The 16183-nt window shown below is 46.2% G+C and overlaps 1 protein-coding gene across 1 annotated transcript; it reads left to right on the top strand.

Moving 5' to 3' along the window:
- The first annotated feature begins 2143 nt into the window (after positions 1-2143).
- Positions 2144-15861, top strand: ubap1 (ubiquitin associated protein 1). The gene is made up of 7 exons (XM_035390810.1): positions 2144-2324; positions 6648-6694; positions 7185-7309; positions 9144-9911; positions 10242-10421; positions 12213-12314; positions 12671-15861. Exons 2-7 carry the CDS (start codon positions 6655-6657, stop codon positions 12809-12811), a joined length of 1356 nt encoding a protein of 451 aa, XP_035246701.1. The 5' UTR covers positions 2144-2324; positions 6648-6654; the 3' UTR covers positions 12812-15861.
- The last annotated feature ends 322 nt before the right edge of the window (positions 15862-16183 follow it).

The following is a 16183-nucleotide window of genomic DNA, read 5'->3' as shown; positions in this document are numbered from 1 at the left end:
TGTTAGGGCTGGAGTAAAAACTTATAGGAGGGTAGATCTCCAGATACAGGGATGGAAACCACTGACTTCAGCAAATCATGCCCACGGTTTGAACTGCTGCAATGAAGCAGAATAAGGATGAATGCTTCACAGAATGCAAGAGTCTCTTCTTTCACACAACATACTAATGGCATTCACCAAAATGTGACAAAGTTCCCCATGAAAGGGGTTTAGTTTTGGAATAAAATATTAGTCTGCCCTTTGAGATTGAGGAAGATCCATCCCCCTAACTCCTTTTTTTTAAGATGATGAAGGTTATTTGGATTTTGTCATAAAAAAGCTCATGTGAATATATGTTCCCCAGTTAAATTTGCACTCAGGAGCTGGTGAGAATGCTTCAGAAGTTAACCATTTGGATTATGAAATGTGAAATCGGTACAATCTGTAATCTTTACTGACAATGGACGTATCTAGAAATTACATTTACAGCAAAGCCTGAACATTAAATTCTGTCAAAAAAAGTGTAAGAACCGTATTAAGTGTACCTGTGTTGCCAGCAGTTGGGGTTAAGTATCGGTTCTGTGTGCTTATATTTATCTTACTATATCTGTGTGTGACAGAATAATTGTAAAAGTTATGGATGGATTTTGTGAAGCGATTTGAAAATAGGCTTGTTGTCACCACTGCTGGGAGACCTCTTGACGTCAATTTAGACCTAGCCTGGCAAGACCTGTCATTTTGATTGTAATATTGCTCAATTGTCACTAGATGGCGCTATACAACACTAGATCCCCAGTGGACTCCTTGTCCAGTACAGTGCCACATCCTAACAAAAATGACACACTTTAGTTTCAAGCCTATCTTCTCTTTCATGTAAGACTTGTGTATTTGTTCTCAACCCTCAGACATGAATATTTCATAATTTTGAAAGTGTACCCTTTAAAAATAGCATATGGAACAATAACAAATATCTGATGCTGTCGTGTTTTCTTTTTTGCATTTTATTCAGTGAAATGTTACCAGATACTTAGTTCTTGTGTTCCCTTGGTTCTCTCAGCTTCTTAACTGCAGGACGTTCTGGTTGGAGTTTCCAGTGCTCTATTACAGGAGAGAGCATTCACTTGGTCACGTCCATTTAATGAATTTTAGAAAAGGCATCAAACTGGCACAATTTGGCCTCTAAGGTAGGTGGGACAAGACTTAGCCTGTTAAGAGTTGAATATCTGTTTGATCTGTGATTAGAGCACATGTCAGGACCAGAGGATGTGCACATTGACCAGCACATCTGGATAATCTGTGTGGTGTTAATGCAGTAGATGGGACTGGGTCCACGGTTAGACCAGGCCTGAGTAAATGAGAAACATAGGAGGCCCACAGTTTTCTGCACTGGAAGGCCGTCCCAGAAGAGCCACCGTGGGGTGGAGTGGGGGTACTGGTGGTCTGTGCATTCTATTTAGAAGGCATGTTTTTGGCTGGGGTAGTGGAACCGTTTGACATGATTTTGGAAGCCTTGCAATTAAATGGAGGCCTTGCAGTTTGTTTGACATTAGTTTTATTTTGTGAACTGTAACACGGCATTTGTCCTCTAATCTTGTGCTTACATTTACTGGATACATTTTATTTATTCAAAATCCTAATATTATGAAATCAGTCAAATAATAAGCATTTTGCCACCCCCTTAGTGGCACTGGGGATCTAATGGATTGTTAGCAGGTTGAAGAGGTCCTAAGCTGTTGTACACCTGTCTGTCATCGCTCCCCCTCTCCTTCAGTTACCTACACAATGTTAAAACAGTGGATACAGAAAATCACGGGCAGAGCCCCCCATCACGAGCTCCTGGAACAGATGCAATTAACAATTGCAACCAGATCCGTTAAATATTATGTCGTAGACTCTTAACAGTTAAGGCAGGCATTGGCGATATCTGGGAAGACAAGTGATGGACATATTAACTAGCTTGCTAGCTAGTGTTGTTACCCGTGCCCTCCCAAAGCAAACATTACCGATACATAATACATAGAGGCGCATAAACGAATCATATTATTCTGGATAGTGGCTCATTCGTGCTCCACGCAGGTGGGTTGACAGTATGTGTGGGGGGTGGGGACTGTGGAGTCAGCTGAAAGGCTGGCCATTGGCTAATTCTGTTGTCGTTGATGAAAAAACATGACGCCAGAACAGGAACGAAAGGAAGGGAGCGGACAAATCAAGATGGCGTCCTGCAATGAAGCAGGAAATAGATTTCAGTTTCATTAAAACTTGTTTCGACAGAGCCTCGACTGCAAGGTGTAATAGTGGAGAGGCCTGAGAAGACTTTTCAGAGACGGTAGACGGAGAAGATACAGGTGGGAGCGCTGTTATCTTACGTTGGGGTTTAGGGGCGGGGGCATCAGAAGCAAAACACACGGCGGCGTTACAGGCCTGGGCTACGGCTGTGGACTTAGAATATTACCGTGGCGTTTTTGCCCGGTGCGGTGTTATGTAAACTAGCCAGTCCAGTCGGCTAGCATCATGCTAATAATGTGCTACAGGCCGTGGTGATGAGGGGGCTGGTCTTTGGTGGGTGGATGATTGGATCAGTATTAAGTATTGTCTCGTATTGAATTGTCTACCGTTAGGTTGTGTTCAGTAGTTAGATTAATCATAGCTTGCTTGCCTGGAGTCATGGTCGCGTAGATGATCATTCTGGTCTTTCCTGCTGTACGTTAAATTTAAGGATGTAAATTAGATAGTGGCTTGCTGCTAGTATAACCCCAGTTTAAATAGCTAGCTATTCCATAGCTGATACTGGTGGATGCTCAACTTGCCCCCTTTTTTGTAACGAAAAGGTCGGGCAAAGTAGTGCTCCCTGCTCAAACTTTTGGTTTAATTTGTCAATGTAAATAAACTTGGTGACAGGCAGATGAAGAATTTGAAATCAGCTTCCTAGTGGGCTAATAAACTCAGCAAGCATGCTAGTTAGCTCATTAGCGGTAGCGTTAGCTAAAGGACTGGGTATTGTTTTTCGGTACGCTTTTATAACCAGCAAACTGACAGCTGTCTGAATGGAGTTGGCTACCTCTAACTAGACTTATCAGGGTAAATGATGCAATCTAGCGAGCTAATATAACTAGTAAATTAGCCATAGTTTGCCTTTCCTCTCTGCTAGAATATGAGAACCCTCCAAGGGTATGCTCCACCATTTAGCCAGCGCTAATTAGTCTGCAAGCTGCACTATTGTTGTCACGCTAGCATGCGTTTATAGCTGGCTTGTTGTACGTTATTGCTTATGTCTACAGTTAGCCAGACATATAAGGTCTAACGGTTAACGTTACTAGTTGACAAAAATACGTTCAGGGTTGTATTCACCATTGAGAGCTAGCAGCGGGTTTGCATGTCATTACTGTTGCTTGTTCTTCTCCGTTGGGAAATTAAAATATTATCGATACTTCAATCCACTGAACTTCAATCACTTGTGTAATTGCGACAGGAAATTCTGATGAAATGGCTCATTAACGTTAGCCAGCTAGTTACTTGGGGACGGAGATGAAGACCTAGCTAATACGAATGACGTGGATCTACTCATTATTGAAAGAACGGCGACCTGGTTTTGCTAAAATCAACAAGAATGTGTAACGTCACATTAAAAACTATCTCCATATGATGTATCAGTTTCATCTCTTCAAACGACATGTGATCCACATTTCACAATGTGGACCTTTCCCCAGGCGCGCTCCGAACTGTCCCAGAAAAGTAAGGTGGTTAATTAGGGTACTGAATAGTGACTGCACTCTGTCTTGAACCTGGCTTTTCTACAGGGGGGTCTTTAAGGTACTGTAGAGGGTCCCTGAACGGATTTAATATGCAGTCACTATATATAGATTTGGTAAAATATAAAAAAATACAAACTTCATTTTTTATTATTATAAACCATTTGAAATTGTGTTGGAGGTCCCCTGGATCAGAAAAGGCTGGGAAAACCCCTTGTCTGGAACACTTCCTTTGGGCTTGGAACTGCTGTCACTGAACAACTTGTTAAAATTCTGGGATCCGGTTAAAACAAACACCAGCATGAAACGTGGCACTCCAGGACCGAGGTTAAGAACCCGTGAAGAAGGGTATCTCATGGACTGTTCGCTGCTTACGGTCACAGATGTTACAAGATGAAAATGGGTTATCTGAAATGGACAGCGGTTGGGGACGCTGTTCAAAGTGCAACTTGTGCTTCCTTATCCTTTCTCAGCTACGGCCTGTCATTCTTACCTACTGTTTTCCCTTATTTAATGGGGACAACAGACTGGAACATGGCTGCTAAGCTAAATGCCTTAAACTATTTAAGCACCGATGAATCATAACTGGCTCTGTTACCTCCCAAGAGGTAAGAATTCTTCACCTATCAGGAAGTGAAACTTAATATGATCCACCATCACTGTTTGATCACAGAATCTTGTGCTGCCTGTAACACAGATTCCTCACACTAACCAGATGGTCAGCTCCATGTTCTCAGCATGGCAAGTTCTGTCTAAGTGTTTGTATTATGGCTTATGCCATAAGGGGCAGAATCATATACCTTCCCACTGGTTACCTGCGCTTGAGTTTATTCGCCTATAAACCGGCGATGCCCATACCATCAAATTTGATGTGTTTTATAGGTATTTGTGATGGCACTTCACTATCCGTAACAAACGGTGGCAGTTAGTGTTCAGTACAGTAATACTGCCCCAGAAACTTCCTGTAACGGACTACTACTTCCTGTAGTTGAGAAACAGGGAGGGGAGAAGGAGACAGGAGATGGGTATGTGGTTAGGATATAGAATCTTTGCCTCCACTGGATCTTTCTTGTCCTTCTGACTCCACTCTCTTCATTACAAAGCTCCTTCTTGAACACAGAAGGAAGAGGGTACGCAATGCAGTTCAACTTTATTAGTATCACGCTTTTTGCAACAACACTGTCACAAAGACGCTTTACAGAGAAAACCAAAAATGAAGACTGGGCATAAACCTGGTCTGAACTCCCAAAAACAAGCATGCGAGGTAAAGAAAAATTTTATTATTTAAAAAAAAATAACTCTCCAGTGGGAAGAAACACTCAAACAGTGGCAAAAAAAAGTGATCTCCAATGGGAAGGAATCTTGGGAGGAACCTGGCTATAGAGGGGGAGCCCTTCCTCCGCTGGCCGACCTGGTGTAATAAGAGGCTGAAGGGCAGCTGAATTAGTAAGGTGGGGTCTGTCAGAGCTAATAACCAAACGGGTTGGACCGGACGTGCGTTTGCTTCCTTCTTCACTGGAGCCGCAGTAGTAGAATGGCTGGTGTTTTTTTCTGTTTTATTTTGTCTTCCTGTTTTTCTTCGTTGCATCACTCGTAACAGCATTGGCTGATGCGTCACGTCACACTTTGTTAGTCACTGGCCCTAGATGTGTGTAAACAGTTGCAAGACCATATCAGATATGCCACCCAGTACATTCTCTACAATAACATTTCCACTGAATGAACTTAATCTTTCATTCAGCGCATTTGTCAGGCACGCGCTGATATGTCTGAGCTGCTTCGCTATGACCCTGCCCGGCTAACCCACTTATGGATGGGGGGGGGAAACGGTTTTCATACAGGTTCAGTGTTTCTCGATCGTTCACATAGCCTAGCCTTGCACTACACATGAAATGCTTTTCATTGGCCCAAGTCTTAAGCTCTTTCCATTATGGCAGACAGGTGATTTTTTTTTTTTTTACTCTTTTGTATCTTTTGCGAGATTTTTCATATTAATTAGGTGTTTGGCTGCATTATCAGGTGATATGTGTTGGTGTACACATGCATTTTGTGTCTTTTGAGTCCCTGGTCAGACTGGGTCAGACTCACATATAATGCCTGATCTGTGTATGTGGAGGGTGGTCTGATCTGTGAGTGTGAGTGAGTGAGTGAGTGAGTCAGTGAGTGATTGATTGATTGACTCACTCATGGAGGGGTTTAGCTCATAGTTTAACAGAGCTGCATGGGTGCAGGTGACACAACCAGCATTTCCACATTCAGATATAAAAAATCACGCCCAGAACATAGCAGAACTGTCCAGTCCGAGGTTGACCAGAGTGAGAGGCCAGCATAAGTCCCAAGATATGATTGAACACAAGGTTAGAGCTATATGCTGAATCATGATTGGTGGGTTGGACAGCACATGCGCCCAATCAGGTAGCAGCACTTGTACCCGCTTTCTCTGATACCCATGCAGTGGAAGTGTGTCATCACGAGTATCATTAAAACACTGACAGGATGGCATTCTTTTCACACATCATCACTGCAGTGAGTATGCACCTAGTGAGGACAAGGACAGGTGTGGGCTGGGCAGGTAATGTAGTCACATGAAGGGTGTGACAGGGTGTAAAGCACTAAGGAAGGGCCTCTTTGGTATCCTTTTGAATATGGCTATGTGTACAGTAATGCGTGTAGTGCAGTAAAAATATGTACATTTAGGTTCTCACTGTTTGGTCAGTGCTACATGATCGTGAGCATTTCTTATGCAGCTTAACAGGCAGAAGTGCAGGCACCCAGTCGGCCAACACGGGTCGCTGGTGCGCAAACCGATGCCACCATCCCAGCAAACGGAAACCCTGCTTTTCCTGTGTGAGTGCCAACATGTGACAGATCAGTCTTGTGCTCTCCTCTCAGTTTCTGTGTTTTTTTTTTTTTTCCCAGACTCTCAATGGCTGCAAGGAAGTCTGGATCTGATTTCCAGAACACCGGTGAGCCTGTCTGTGCATGTAGCTCTGATCTTCACTTCTGTCTGTGCATGTATTTCTGACCTTCACTGCTGTCTGTGTATGTAGTTCTGATCCTCACTGCTGTCTGTGCATGTAGTTCTGATCTTCACTGTTGTCTGTGCATGTAGTTCTGATATTCACTGCTGTCTGTGCATGTAGTTCTGATCTTCACTGCTCTCTGTGCATGTAGTTTTGACCTTCACACTGCTGTCTGTGCATGGAGTTCTGACCTTCACTGCTAATAAAAAATCTGTTTTATGGTGGTTTTGATTTATACTTGATGGAATGGTTTATTAAATGTCAATGAACATATTCAAGATGGGGAATGATAGGAAGATCAGTTTAAATTTATGCTATTAAATACAGACACAAGTTTATGTACATGCACATTTGTTCATTCACCATCATATTAGTTACATAGTTGGACTTATAATATTCTGTGTTTTTAATGTTACATTCCCCACACCTCTAGGGCCCCTCAGTTACCTGGAAGAAGTTCCCTTCAAGCTCAACGACAAGTTCAGGTGTCCAGCCAAAGTGGGGCTGCCGATTGGATTCTGTCTCCAGGACTGTGGAGCGCTGCTTGCTGAAGTTCAGGTGAGTCCCTAACGAGGTGAACACATCCAGGTGAACCAACAGGCTCACACAGGCCTCAACACTGTGTAGCCTCAACACTGCGTCACCTCAACACTGCATAGCCTGACCACTGCATAGCCTCCACACTGCGTAGCCTCAACACTGTGTAGCCTCAACACTGCATAGCCTGACCACTGCGTAGCCCCACACTGCGTAGCCTCAACACTGCATAGCCTGACCACTGCATAGCCTCCACTCTGCGTAGCCTCAACACTGTGTAGCCTCAACACTGCATAGCCTGACCACTGCGTAGCCCCACACTGCGTAGCCTCAACACTGCATAGCCTGACCACTGCATAGCCTCCACTCTGCGTAGCCTCAACACTGCGTCACCTGAACACTGCATAGCCTCAACATTGCATTGCTTCAGCGCTGCATCAGCTCAACACTGCATGGCCTGAACACTGTCTCACCTGAACACTGCGTCGCCTCAACACTGCGTCAACTCAACTATTTTGCCGATGGTCTCCTGTCTCAGGCCACAGTAAAGAATTTCCACCAAGGATTCTTGTGTAGTTTGCAGCTATGACTCATGTCTGTCAAGCGTATCTCGCAGTAATTTTCTCTGGTTACTGTAGATGATGGTTATATTGCTAGTTAACCAGCACGTTCTACACTGGCTGTCTGAAGCCGTTGTATTTTTATACTAGTGAATAACTTGGCCCATTAGACTGAGAGGCGAGTTTAATAAGCTGTATGAGCTTGTGTGTCTGGTACTGCACGTGCTTTGTGTATCATCCTGACTGAACACCGAAGTGACCAGGCTGAGCGTGGCAGGGGTTAGATTTGATGCTGATTGACAGTGATTCTCTTCACACAGCAGAATTACCTCTGATTGTGGCGGAATTGCGAGTAAGTGGTCCCCTGGGGGAAAAAATCCGCTATGCATTTATCAACACGTGGAGCGCACGTGGACCCAGTTCCCCTAGCAACTCGACCGAGGATGAAAACGACACAGTATCACAGTATTGGTATCGCAGTACATGGCTGTTTGTGTGAAACAAAATGCAACAGAAGGCAATTTAAGATAAATATGTAGGCTAGAGGTTCAGATTTGAGCACAAAGGCCTAAAGCATATTTGTCAATTTTGGAAAAGCTCAGTCTGCTCCCTCGGGGGGGGGTGGGGTGGGGGGGTGGGGGGGGGGGCTGAAGGTAACTGAATGTTCTGACTCTGACTGCGTCAGTGTGGTCGTACTGTAACTGCCCTGCCGTCTCTTTGAATAAAGCGCACATCTGCCTGCTTCTGCCTCTCCCATGACAAGAGTCCGCTGTTCCCCACATGTTATATTATAGCTGATGCTCTTGTTGCTGGTCTGTTGTATTATAGCTGATGCTCTTGTTGCTGGTTTGTTGTATTATAGCTGATGTTCTTGTTGCTGGTCTGTTGTATTATAGCTGATGTTCTTGTTGCTGGTCTGTTGTATTATAGCTGATGCTCTTGTTGCTGGTCTGTTGTATTATAGCTGATGCTCTTGTTGCTGGTTTGTTGTATTATAGCTGATGCTCTTGTTGCTGGTTTGTTGTATTATAGCTGATGCTCTTGTTGCTGGTCTGTTACAGCTGATGCTCTTGTTGCTGGTCTGTTGTATTATAGCTGATGCTCTTGTTGCTGGTCTGTTGTATTATAGCTGATGTTCTTGTTGCTGGTCTGTTGTATTATAGCTGATGCTCTTGTTGCTGGTCTGTTGTATTATAGCTGATGCTCTTGTTGCTGGTCTGTTGTATTATAGCTGATGCTCTTGTTGCTGGTTTGTTATAGCTGGTGTTCTCTCTCTCCCTCCGTCTCGCGGGCAGTATGACTTCTCTCTGGAGCGGCGGAGCGTGCGCTGGGGGGAGGAGCTTGCGGACGCGCGGGCGGCGCAGGAGCGGGCGCGTCTGAGGGCGGAGGCGGCCCTCGCTGAGCAGGAGGCCCAGGAGACGGCGGCCGCCTCGCAGGATAGCGACGGAAGGCCCGAGGGCCACACCCCCGACGAGCAGGACCTGCTCCCTCCGGCCCTCAACCCGGTCCTTGCGGGCCTGAGGCATAACGCCATCCTGACCCCCCTGCCGGCCCCCAGCCTGGGGCCCGTGCGCCACCCCAGCCCCCCGCCCCCGCCCCCGCAGAGCCTCAACCTGGCGGACTTCGAGCGCGAGGAGGACCCCTTCGACAAGCTGGAGCTCAAGACCCTGGACGACAGGGAGGAGCTGAGGAGCATCCTGCAGGTGCAGTCGGCCACGCCCCCGGACCCCGCCCCGCGGTCGCGGAGCTCCACCCCGCCCCCTGCCCCGGCCCCGGCCCCTAACCCCGCCCCTGCCCCCGCCCCCGCCCCCAAGCCCGCCCTCTTCCACAAACCCAACGGGCTGGTGGCTCTTCTGGACCTGGACGGGCACGGGGGCGGGGGCCTGGGGCAGCTGGAGAATGACCGCCCCTGTAACATCCGCTCTCTCACCTTCCCCAAACTGTCCGACCCCGGGGACCCCGCCCCGCCGCGCAGCCTCCCCAACGGCGGCCCCCTCTCCTCGGCGGGGGTCAAGAACGACGTGGGACGCTCCCAGGACCCGCACAACGGGACACCCAAAGAGGTGGGGGCGCTAGGATTGGGTGATTTTCTTGTCGCGTTGTGTTGTGTTGTGTACAGGAGAACCTCAGATACAAACCCTTCAGAGCAGCAGCTCATTCAGAACCTTGCATGTCATGCCAAATGACACCAGTTTTAATTTGAGTCGTTTGTTGGAGTGGTTACTCATGTTACTCAGGCAGTATTTCTTTTTTGAAAAGCATGCTCTTATTTTATACCTGTACATAATTTCATCGGTGATTATTGAAATGGGGTGTATCTTTTTCCTGTTGCTGTGAGTCTTTACCCGTCTGCTCTCCGTTTGACGTGATGTCACAAACACTCCTCCCCACAGCCTGGTTTGGTCCCAGCGGCCGGCGTGGTGTCGCCCCCCGGTGGTGGGCCGGGGCAGTGCGGGGCCCTGTTCAGCCTGTCACCGAGCGAGAGGCAGTGTGTGGAGACCATCGTGGGCATGGGCTACTCCTACGAGGGGGTGATGAAGGCCATGCAGAGACAGGGCCAGAACGTGGAGCAGGTACCGTACCGCTCGCCTGCCCCCCCCTCTCTCTCTCTACCCTCTCTTCTACCTCTCTCTGTCCCTGTACCTCTCTCTCTCTCTTTATCTGTACCTCTCTCTCTCTCTCTCTACCTTTCTCTGTCTCTGTACCTCTCTCTCTCTCTCTGTCCCTGTACCTCTCTCTCTCTCTCTCTCTGTCCCTGTACCTCTCTCTCTCTCTTTATCTGTACCTCTCTCTCTCTCTTTATCTGTACCTCTCTCTCTCTCTCTCTACCTTTCTCTGTCCCTGTACCTCTCTCTCTCTCTCTCTCTGTCCCTGTACCTCTCTCTCTCTTTCTCTCTGTCCCTGTACCTCTCTCTCTCTCTGTCCCTGTACCTCTCTCTCTCTCTTTATCTGTGCCTCTTTCTTTCTCTCTTTATCTGTACCTCTCTCTCTCTTTATCTGTACCTCTCGCTCTCTCTCTCTACCCTCTCTTCTACCTCTCTCTGTCCCTGTACCTCTCTCTCTCTCTCTTTATCTGTACCTCTCTCTCTCTCTCTTTATCTGTACCTCTCTCTCTCTTTATCTGTACCTCTCGCTCTCTCTCTCTACCCTCTCTTCTACCTCTCTCTGTCCCTGTACCTCTCTCAAATTCAAATTCAAATTCAAATGCTTTATTGGCATGACATATTTAAAAATACATATTGCCAAAGCGTAGTGACAACAGCAATCAACTACAGTAAGAATATATAATCAAAAGGAAAAAAGAAGACAGGCAGCAACAACGATAACAGCATAAATGATAGGAACATAATACTTATCTATTAAGTTAACTGAATTGAATTAATTATATTATATACATGTACACATACACACACATTCATATATATATACATATATATATATACATATATGTACATACATACATACATACACACACACACATACACACACACATATACATACGCACACATATACATACAAACACATATGTATATATACATACACACATACATATGTTTGCCGGATGCTCACCCACTGTCCCTCAGGCTGTGACAGGCAAAAACGTATCTAGCTGCGAGTGAGGCTGTCGCTCCTTCTCCTAATAAAACTCGCAGCTTTTCGTCATTTTTTAGGGAGGGAAATTTGTTTAGGAATGTTGAGTTTTGTATCTTATTAAAATATGTTTCCCTTATCTGTGAATATTTTTCACAATATAACAGGAAGTGCATCTCTGTCTCTACCTCTCCTGTCTTGCAGTGACCACATATACGTTCTTCTTTGGGTAGCCATGTTTTTTTGTGCCTTCCTTTTTCAATTGCTAAGGTGTGGTCACTGAGCCTGTACTTGGTCAGGATTTGAGGATCTCTCTCTCTCTCTCTCTTTATCTGTACCTCTCACTCTCTCTCTCTCTACCTTTCTCTGTCCCTGTACCGCTCTCTCTCTCTCTGTCTCTGTACCTCTCTCTCTCTCTGTCTCTCTACCCCTCTCTCTGTACCTCTCTTTCTTTTTCTGTACCCCTCTCTGTCCCTGTACCCCTCTCTCTCTTCATCTGTACCCCTCTCTCTGTATCTCTCTCTCTCTCTGTCTTTATCTGTACCCCTCTCTCTCTCTGTCCCTGTACCTCTCTCTCTTTATCTCTTTCTCTCATGCGCTCTTACTCTCTGTACCTCTTTGTCTCTCTCTCTCACTTTCATTCTCTCTCTCCTTTCCTCTGTATTAGCTATGTGATGTGTAACGAAATTAATTCAGGCATGTCAGTCCTGTTGAAGAGCTGTGATTAAAGTTGTGATTTTTAGCTTTTTTGTTCTGTTTTGGTATATTTCCAGGTGCTGGATTACCTGTTTGTGCACGCACGGCTGTGTGAGAGAGGGTTCGATGCCAGTGCGGTGGAGGAGTGCCTGGAGATGTACCAGTGCTCAGAAGAGAAGGTCAGTGCAGGTCGTAGGTGCTCATCTTTACCATGGAGATGCCAGTCGTCATGGGGACCGTTTGGCGCCACTTAGACAGAGATGGCAGTTGGGGAACTGGGCCTGGGCCTGGGCCTGGGCCTGGGCTTGTTGCTTTGATTCCCAGAATGACAGATTTAAGCAAATACTCAAATTTGGAATCAAACTATGCTTGACCAATTTGGCCAGTGAGACCCCATGTCCACCAGATATTAATTTGTGAATTTAATAATTGTAAGCGAATTACAGCTTTATTTGCAATGCTTTAAATCCACCTCTCCACCTCCCCCTCTCTCTCTCTTCCTCTCTCTCTCCCTCCCCTCCCCTCCCCCTCCCAGGCGCTGGAGTTCCTGCAGCTCATGTCTCGGTTTGGTGAGATGGGTTTTGAGAGGGACGCCATTAAGGAGGTGCTGCTGGAGCACAACAACGACCAGGACAAGGCGCTGGAGGACCTGATGGCCCGAGCAGCGGCCAGCTGAGGCCCGCCCCGGCCCCGCCCCCGGCCCGCCGCCGCCCCGACCCGCCCCGCCGCCCCGACCACCCCTTCCCACAGACACACGCCTGGGCGGGCTTACCCATGATCCTCTGTGCCCGGCACTCACTGACTCTGCTACCTGTTACTGCTACCTGAGAGAGAGAGAGAGAGAGTGTGTGTGTGTGTGTATGTGAATGAGAATGAGAAAGAGAAAGAGAGAGTGTGAATGAAAAAGAGAAAGAGATGGAGTGTGTGTGTGTGTGAGAGAATGAGAAAGGGAGAGAGAGAGAATGAGTCTGTGAATGAGAAAAATGGAGTGAGAGAGCTGAGCTCATGGAAAACGTTGTGGAGAAAGCAAAATACAAGAATCACAAACTTTTTTGTTGACAAAAGAGAGGTGTGCGGACACGACAGAGACGAGCCGACCCCTGGTTGGCCTTTTGTCCATTTTGCAGAGTAAAGACTGGTGTGGACACAAACGGGAAAAGAAAGACAAAAAAGAGAAAAGCCACCAGGGGAACGCTGTGAAGAGGACGCTTTTCGGCGTTTTCATGGGGTCCGAACGGACCGAGCCTGCGGCCGTCGCCGTGGACACTGCACAGGAGGGGCGGGGCCGGGTTTGGGGGCTGGGAGGAGGCACGCCAGGCTCGGTGTGTTGGGGACAAGCGCTCTCTCTCCCCGCTACAAAGCTGCCGTCGAACGCTGCGAGCCCGGGACCCCCCAGGACCGCCAGTGCAGCGCACGCACAGACCCCGCCCGTCCCGCAGTCCCGCCACAGAAGACTCGACAAAGTGCCCTTTCTGCGTCTGTGGCCCGCGCCGTTACCGCTGGACTCTCCTTTCGCTGTCTGTCTTATCCTGCGGGAGGACTCCGCCGTGTTTTTTGTTGTTTATTTGAGGTTCTTCTCTGTGCTTTCTGTTTTAGGAACTGCATTAACTGAACTAAAAACATGGTTCATTTAAGTAATGTTAACGTTAAGGAAAAGTGTAACTACTGCACCTTTGGTTTCTGCACTGGAATGGACAGCATACTCGATGAAAAGAAGATCCGCGTTAAAAAAAAAAAAAAGTTTTGTTTCGAGATGTAGAATTTTGACAAGACACACACACACACACACACACACACACACACACACACGCACAAACTGTCAATTACAAACATGACGAGGCACAGGCACACACATAATTACCAAGACAGCAGGACCACCCAGTGCACACAGCTTAACTCATTAATATAGATCTCTCGATTAATAATTCATTTTAAAAGTATGTTAAGGTACACATTAAGGCACTTCCACCATATATTAAAATCAATTAGCAATTAATCTTCTACTTAGAACATTCTGAAAGATACTCCTGAAAGTCTTTAAGTGTTAATGTGTGGATTGTTAAGAAAGAAAACAACAGTGAGTCATTAGGTTTGTGTTGTTAATGCAGCCTGCCTCTCTAGTGCAATAGAGACTGTGAGAGAATGGGTGTCAGGCAGAATTTTCAGAATGGTGGCTTCTCGTCCACAACAGCGCCCTCTAGCTGACCGGAGGGCTGTTGTTAAGACTGGTAGACTGACTGTTTGGTCATGTGGAACACTTTTCCTAGTGAACTGGTGTGAAAATGGCTTTGATTGGCCACACCCACAAAAGAAATTTGGGAAAAAAATGTATTTTTTTCTGCCTTTTTTTTTTTTAACAGTGAAGTCAGATGTGATTGTCCTCCCCATTGGCTAACTACAGCACCAACATTACTACAGTTTTCTTTTTTATTGGTTCTTCATTCGTGTTCCTTTTTTTTCTGTCGATTAATAACATATCTGGTGTACCACACTTCAGAACAGAGGTTATTTCAGTGGTTGGCAATTGGTGACCCTAAAAGTAAAGCTCAGTAGTGAAAATATTTGGAAATTTAATTGAAAGGTTTCCTATGTGAACTGTTGATGTTTTGGTTATCTTTTCAATGATTGGCTTAAATATTTCCATGTCATATACATTTTTTTTTCCAAAGCACTTTTTCTTTCATTTGCTGCAAGTGTTTTATAGTGACCATGGGCCTGGAATCAGACCCCCATGCATTCACAGGTTGGCCACCACTGAGATTCATTTTGCTCACAACTATGGGGGAGGAAATTATAGTGGTGTAAAGGTGCCATTTTGTATTTTATGTAGCCACAGTGTGATATGTTCTGCAGCTCCTCCCCGCCTCGTCCGTTCATGTCCAGGGCTCTGCGCCTTTTTCCGTCTTCCGAGTCCGAAAGCCGAGCTGTGGTGTTTGGTTCTTGTCTCAGCCAGGCGGTCTTCTGCCCTCTAGAGGTGGAACCTTCTGTGCCGACCCTTCGCTTGCGCTCTTAGCGAATTAATGCTGGCACGCAGCTCGTAAGGAACAAAGAGTGACTGGACTTGATTAAAAAGATCTAATGAGGCACACACTACAAGGTTAAAGGGCTGATTTTTAGTTTAAGTGCCGTGGAACTTTGGTGATATCGGAGATGGTCTGGAGGTGACCTCTGGGTTTTGACGTCTGTGGTAACGCAGAGGTCACGCTCTTGACCTTTCGTGTGCGTGTAGCTAACCCCAGCATTTAAACGAGCATAATGTGACCCTGTGATTCCCTCATAAACGTGTAAAATGTTCAATGACATTTTGCCGTCCCGTCATGAAGTTAAGTGAATGTGTGCGTCTTTTCACGTTGCCCCTGATGCGTCTGTCTGTGATTGGTCAAGTTGCATCACATGAGGCTCGTAGACCTATCAGAAGAGGGTGATCGTCAGCAGTGGAGAGAGAAGTGGCACGGATTTATTTGGCCATGTGGCCATCAGTTCAGTGTTGTGTGACGACCCATACAGAACAACCAGTGAAGTTTTTATTCTGCTTTGCTTCTCTCCGTACACACAACCTCTGTGGACTTTCATAGGTCAGCTTCCCACACATACAAGAGTGACCCAGTCTTTCAGTTGCAGGAACACATTTGGAATCCATGATTAAACTTTGCTGTGACTGGGGTAATTTTCAAAGCAGTGTTGCCATCAAAATGTGTTTTATAAAATAAAACTGTACTCAAATGCTTGGAATGAGTTATTGTGAGGGTGGGGGTGTGGATGGGTGGAATGATGTTTGGATGGGGTGTGGGGAGGAATGTAAAATATAATTATCAAATCAAAAAGAGCCCAAAGATTCAACCAACCGCAAGCCTTCAGAATGAGTGGGCAATGATTCAGCTATGGCCAAATCTAGAACAGAGGTGGGCCGAATCGCTTCTGAATCTATACAATGGTTATTGTTTTTGCCACTTACTCTGCACCAGTGACGATTCACTTGTAGATTAAGCCACAATAAATCATTTTATGAGGACACAACAGTCCACTGCTGTCATTGAAAAGGTTATCA

The sequence above is a fragment of the Anguilla anguilla genome, chromosome 14, assembly GCF_013347855.1.
Source record: "Anguilla anguilla isolate fAngAng1 chromosome 14, fAngAng1.pri, whole genome shotgun sequence".
In the NCBI taxonomy this organism is placed as follows: Eukaryota; Metazoa; Chordata; class Actinopteri; order Anguilliformes; family Anguillidae; genus Anguilla; species Anguilla anguilla.
This window is presented reverse-complemented; position numbering and strand designations above follow the sequence as displayed.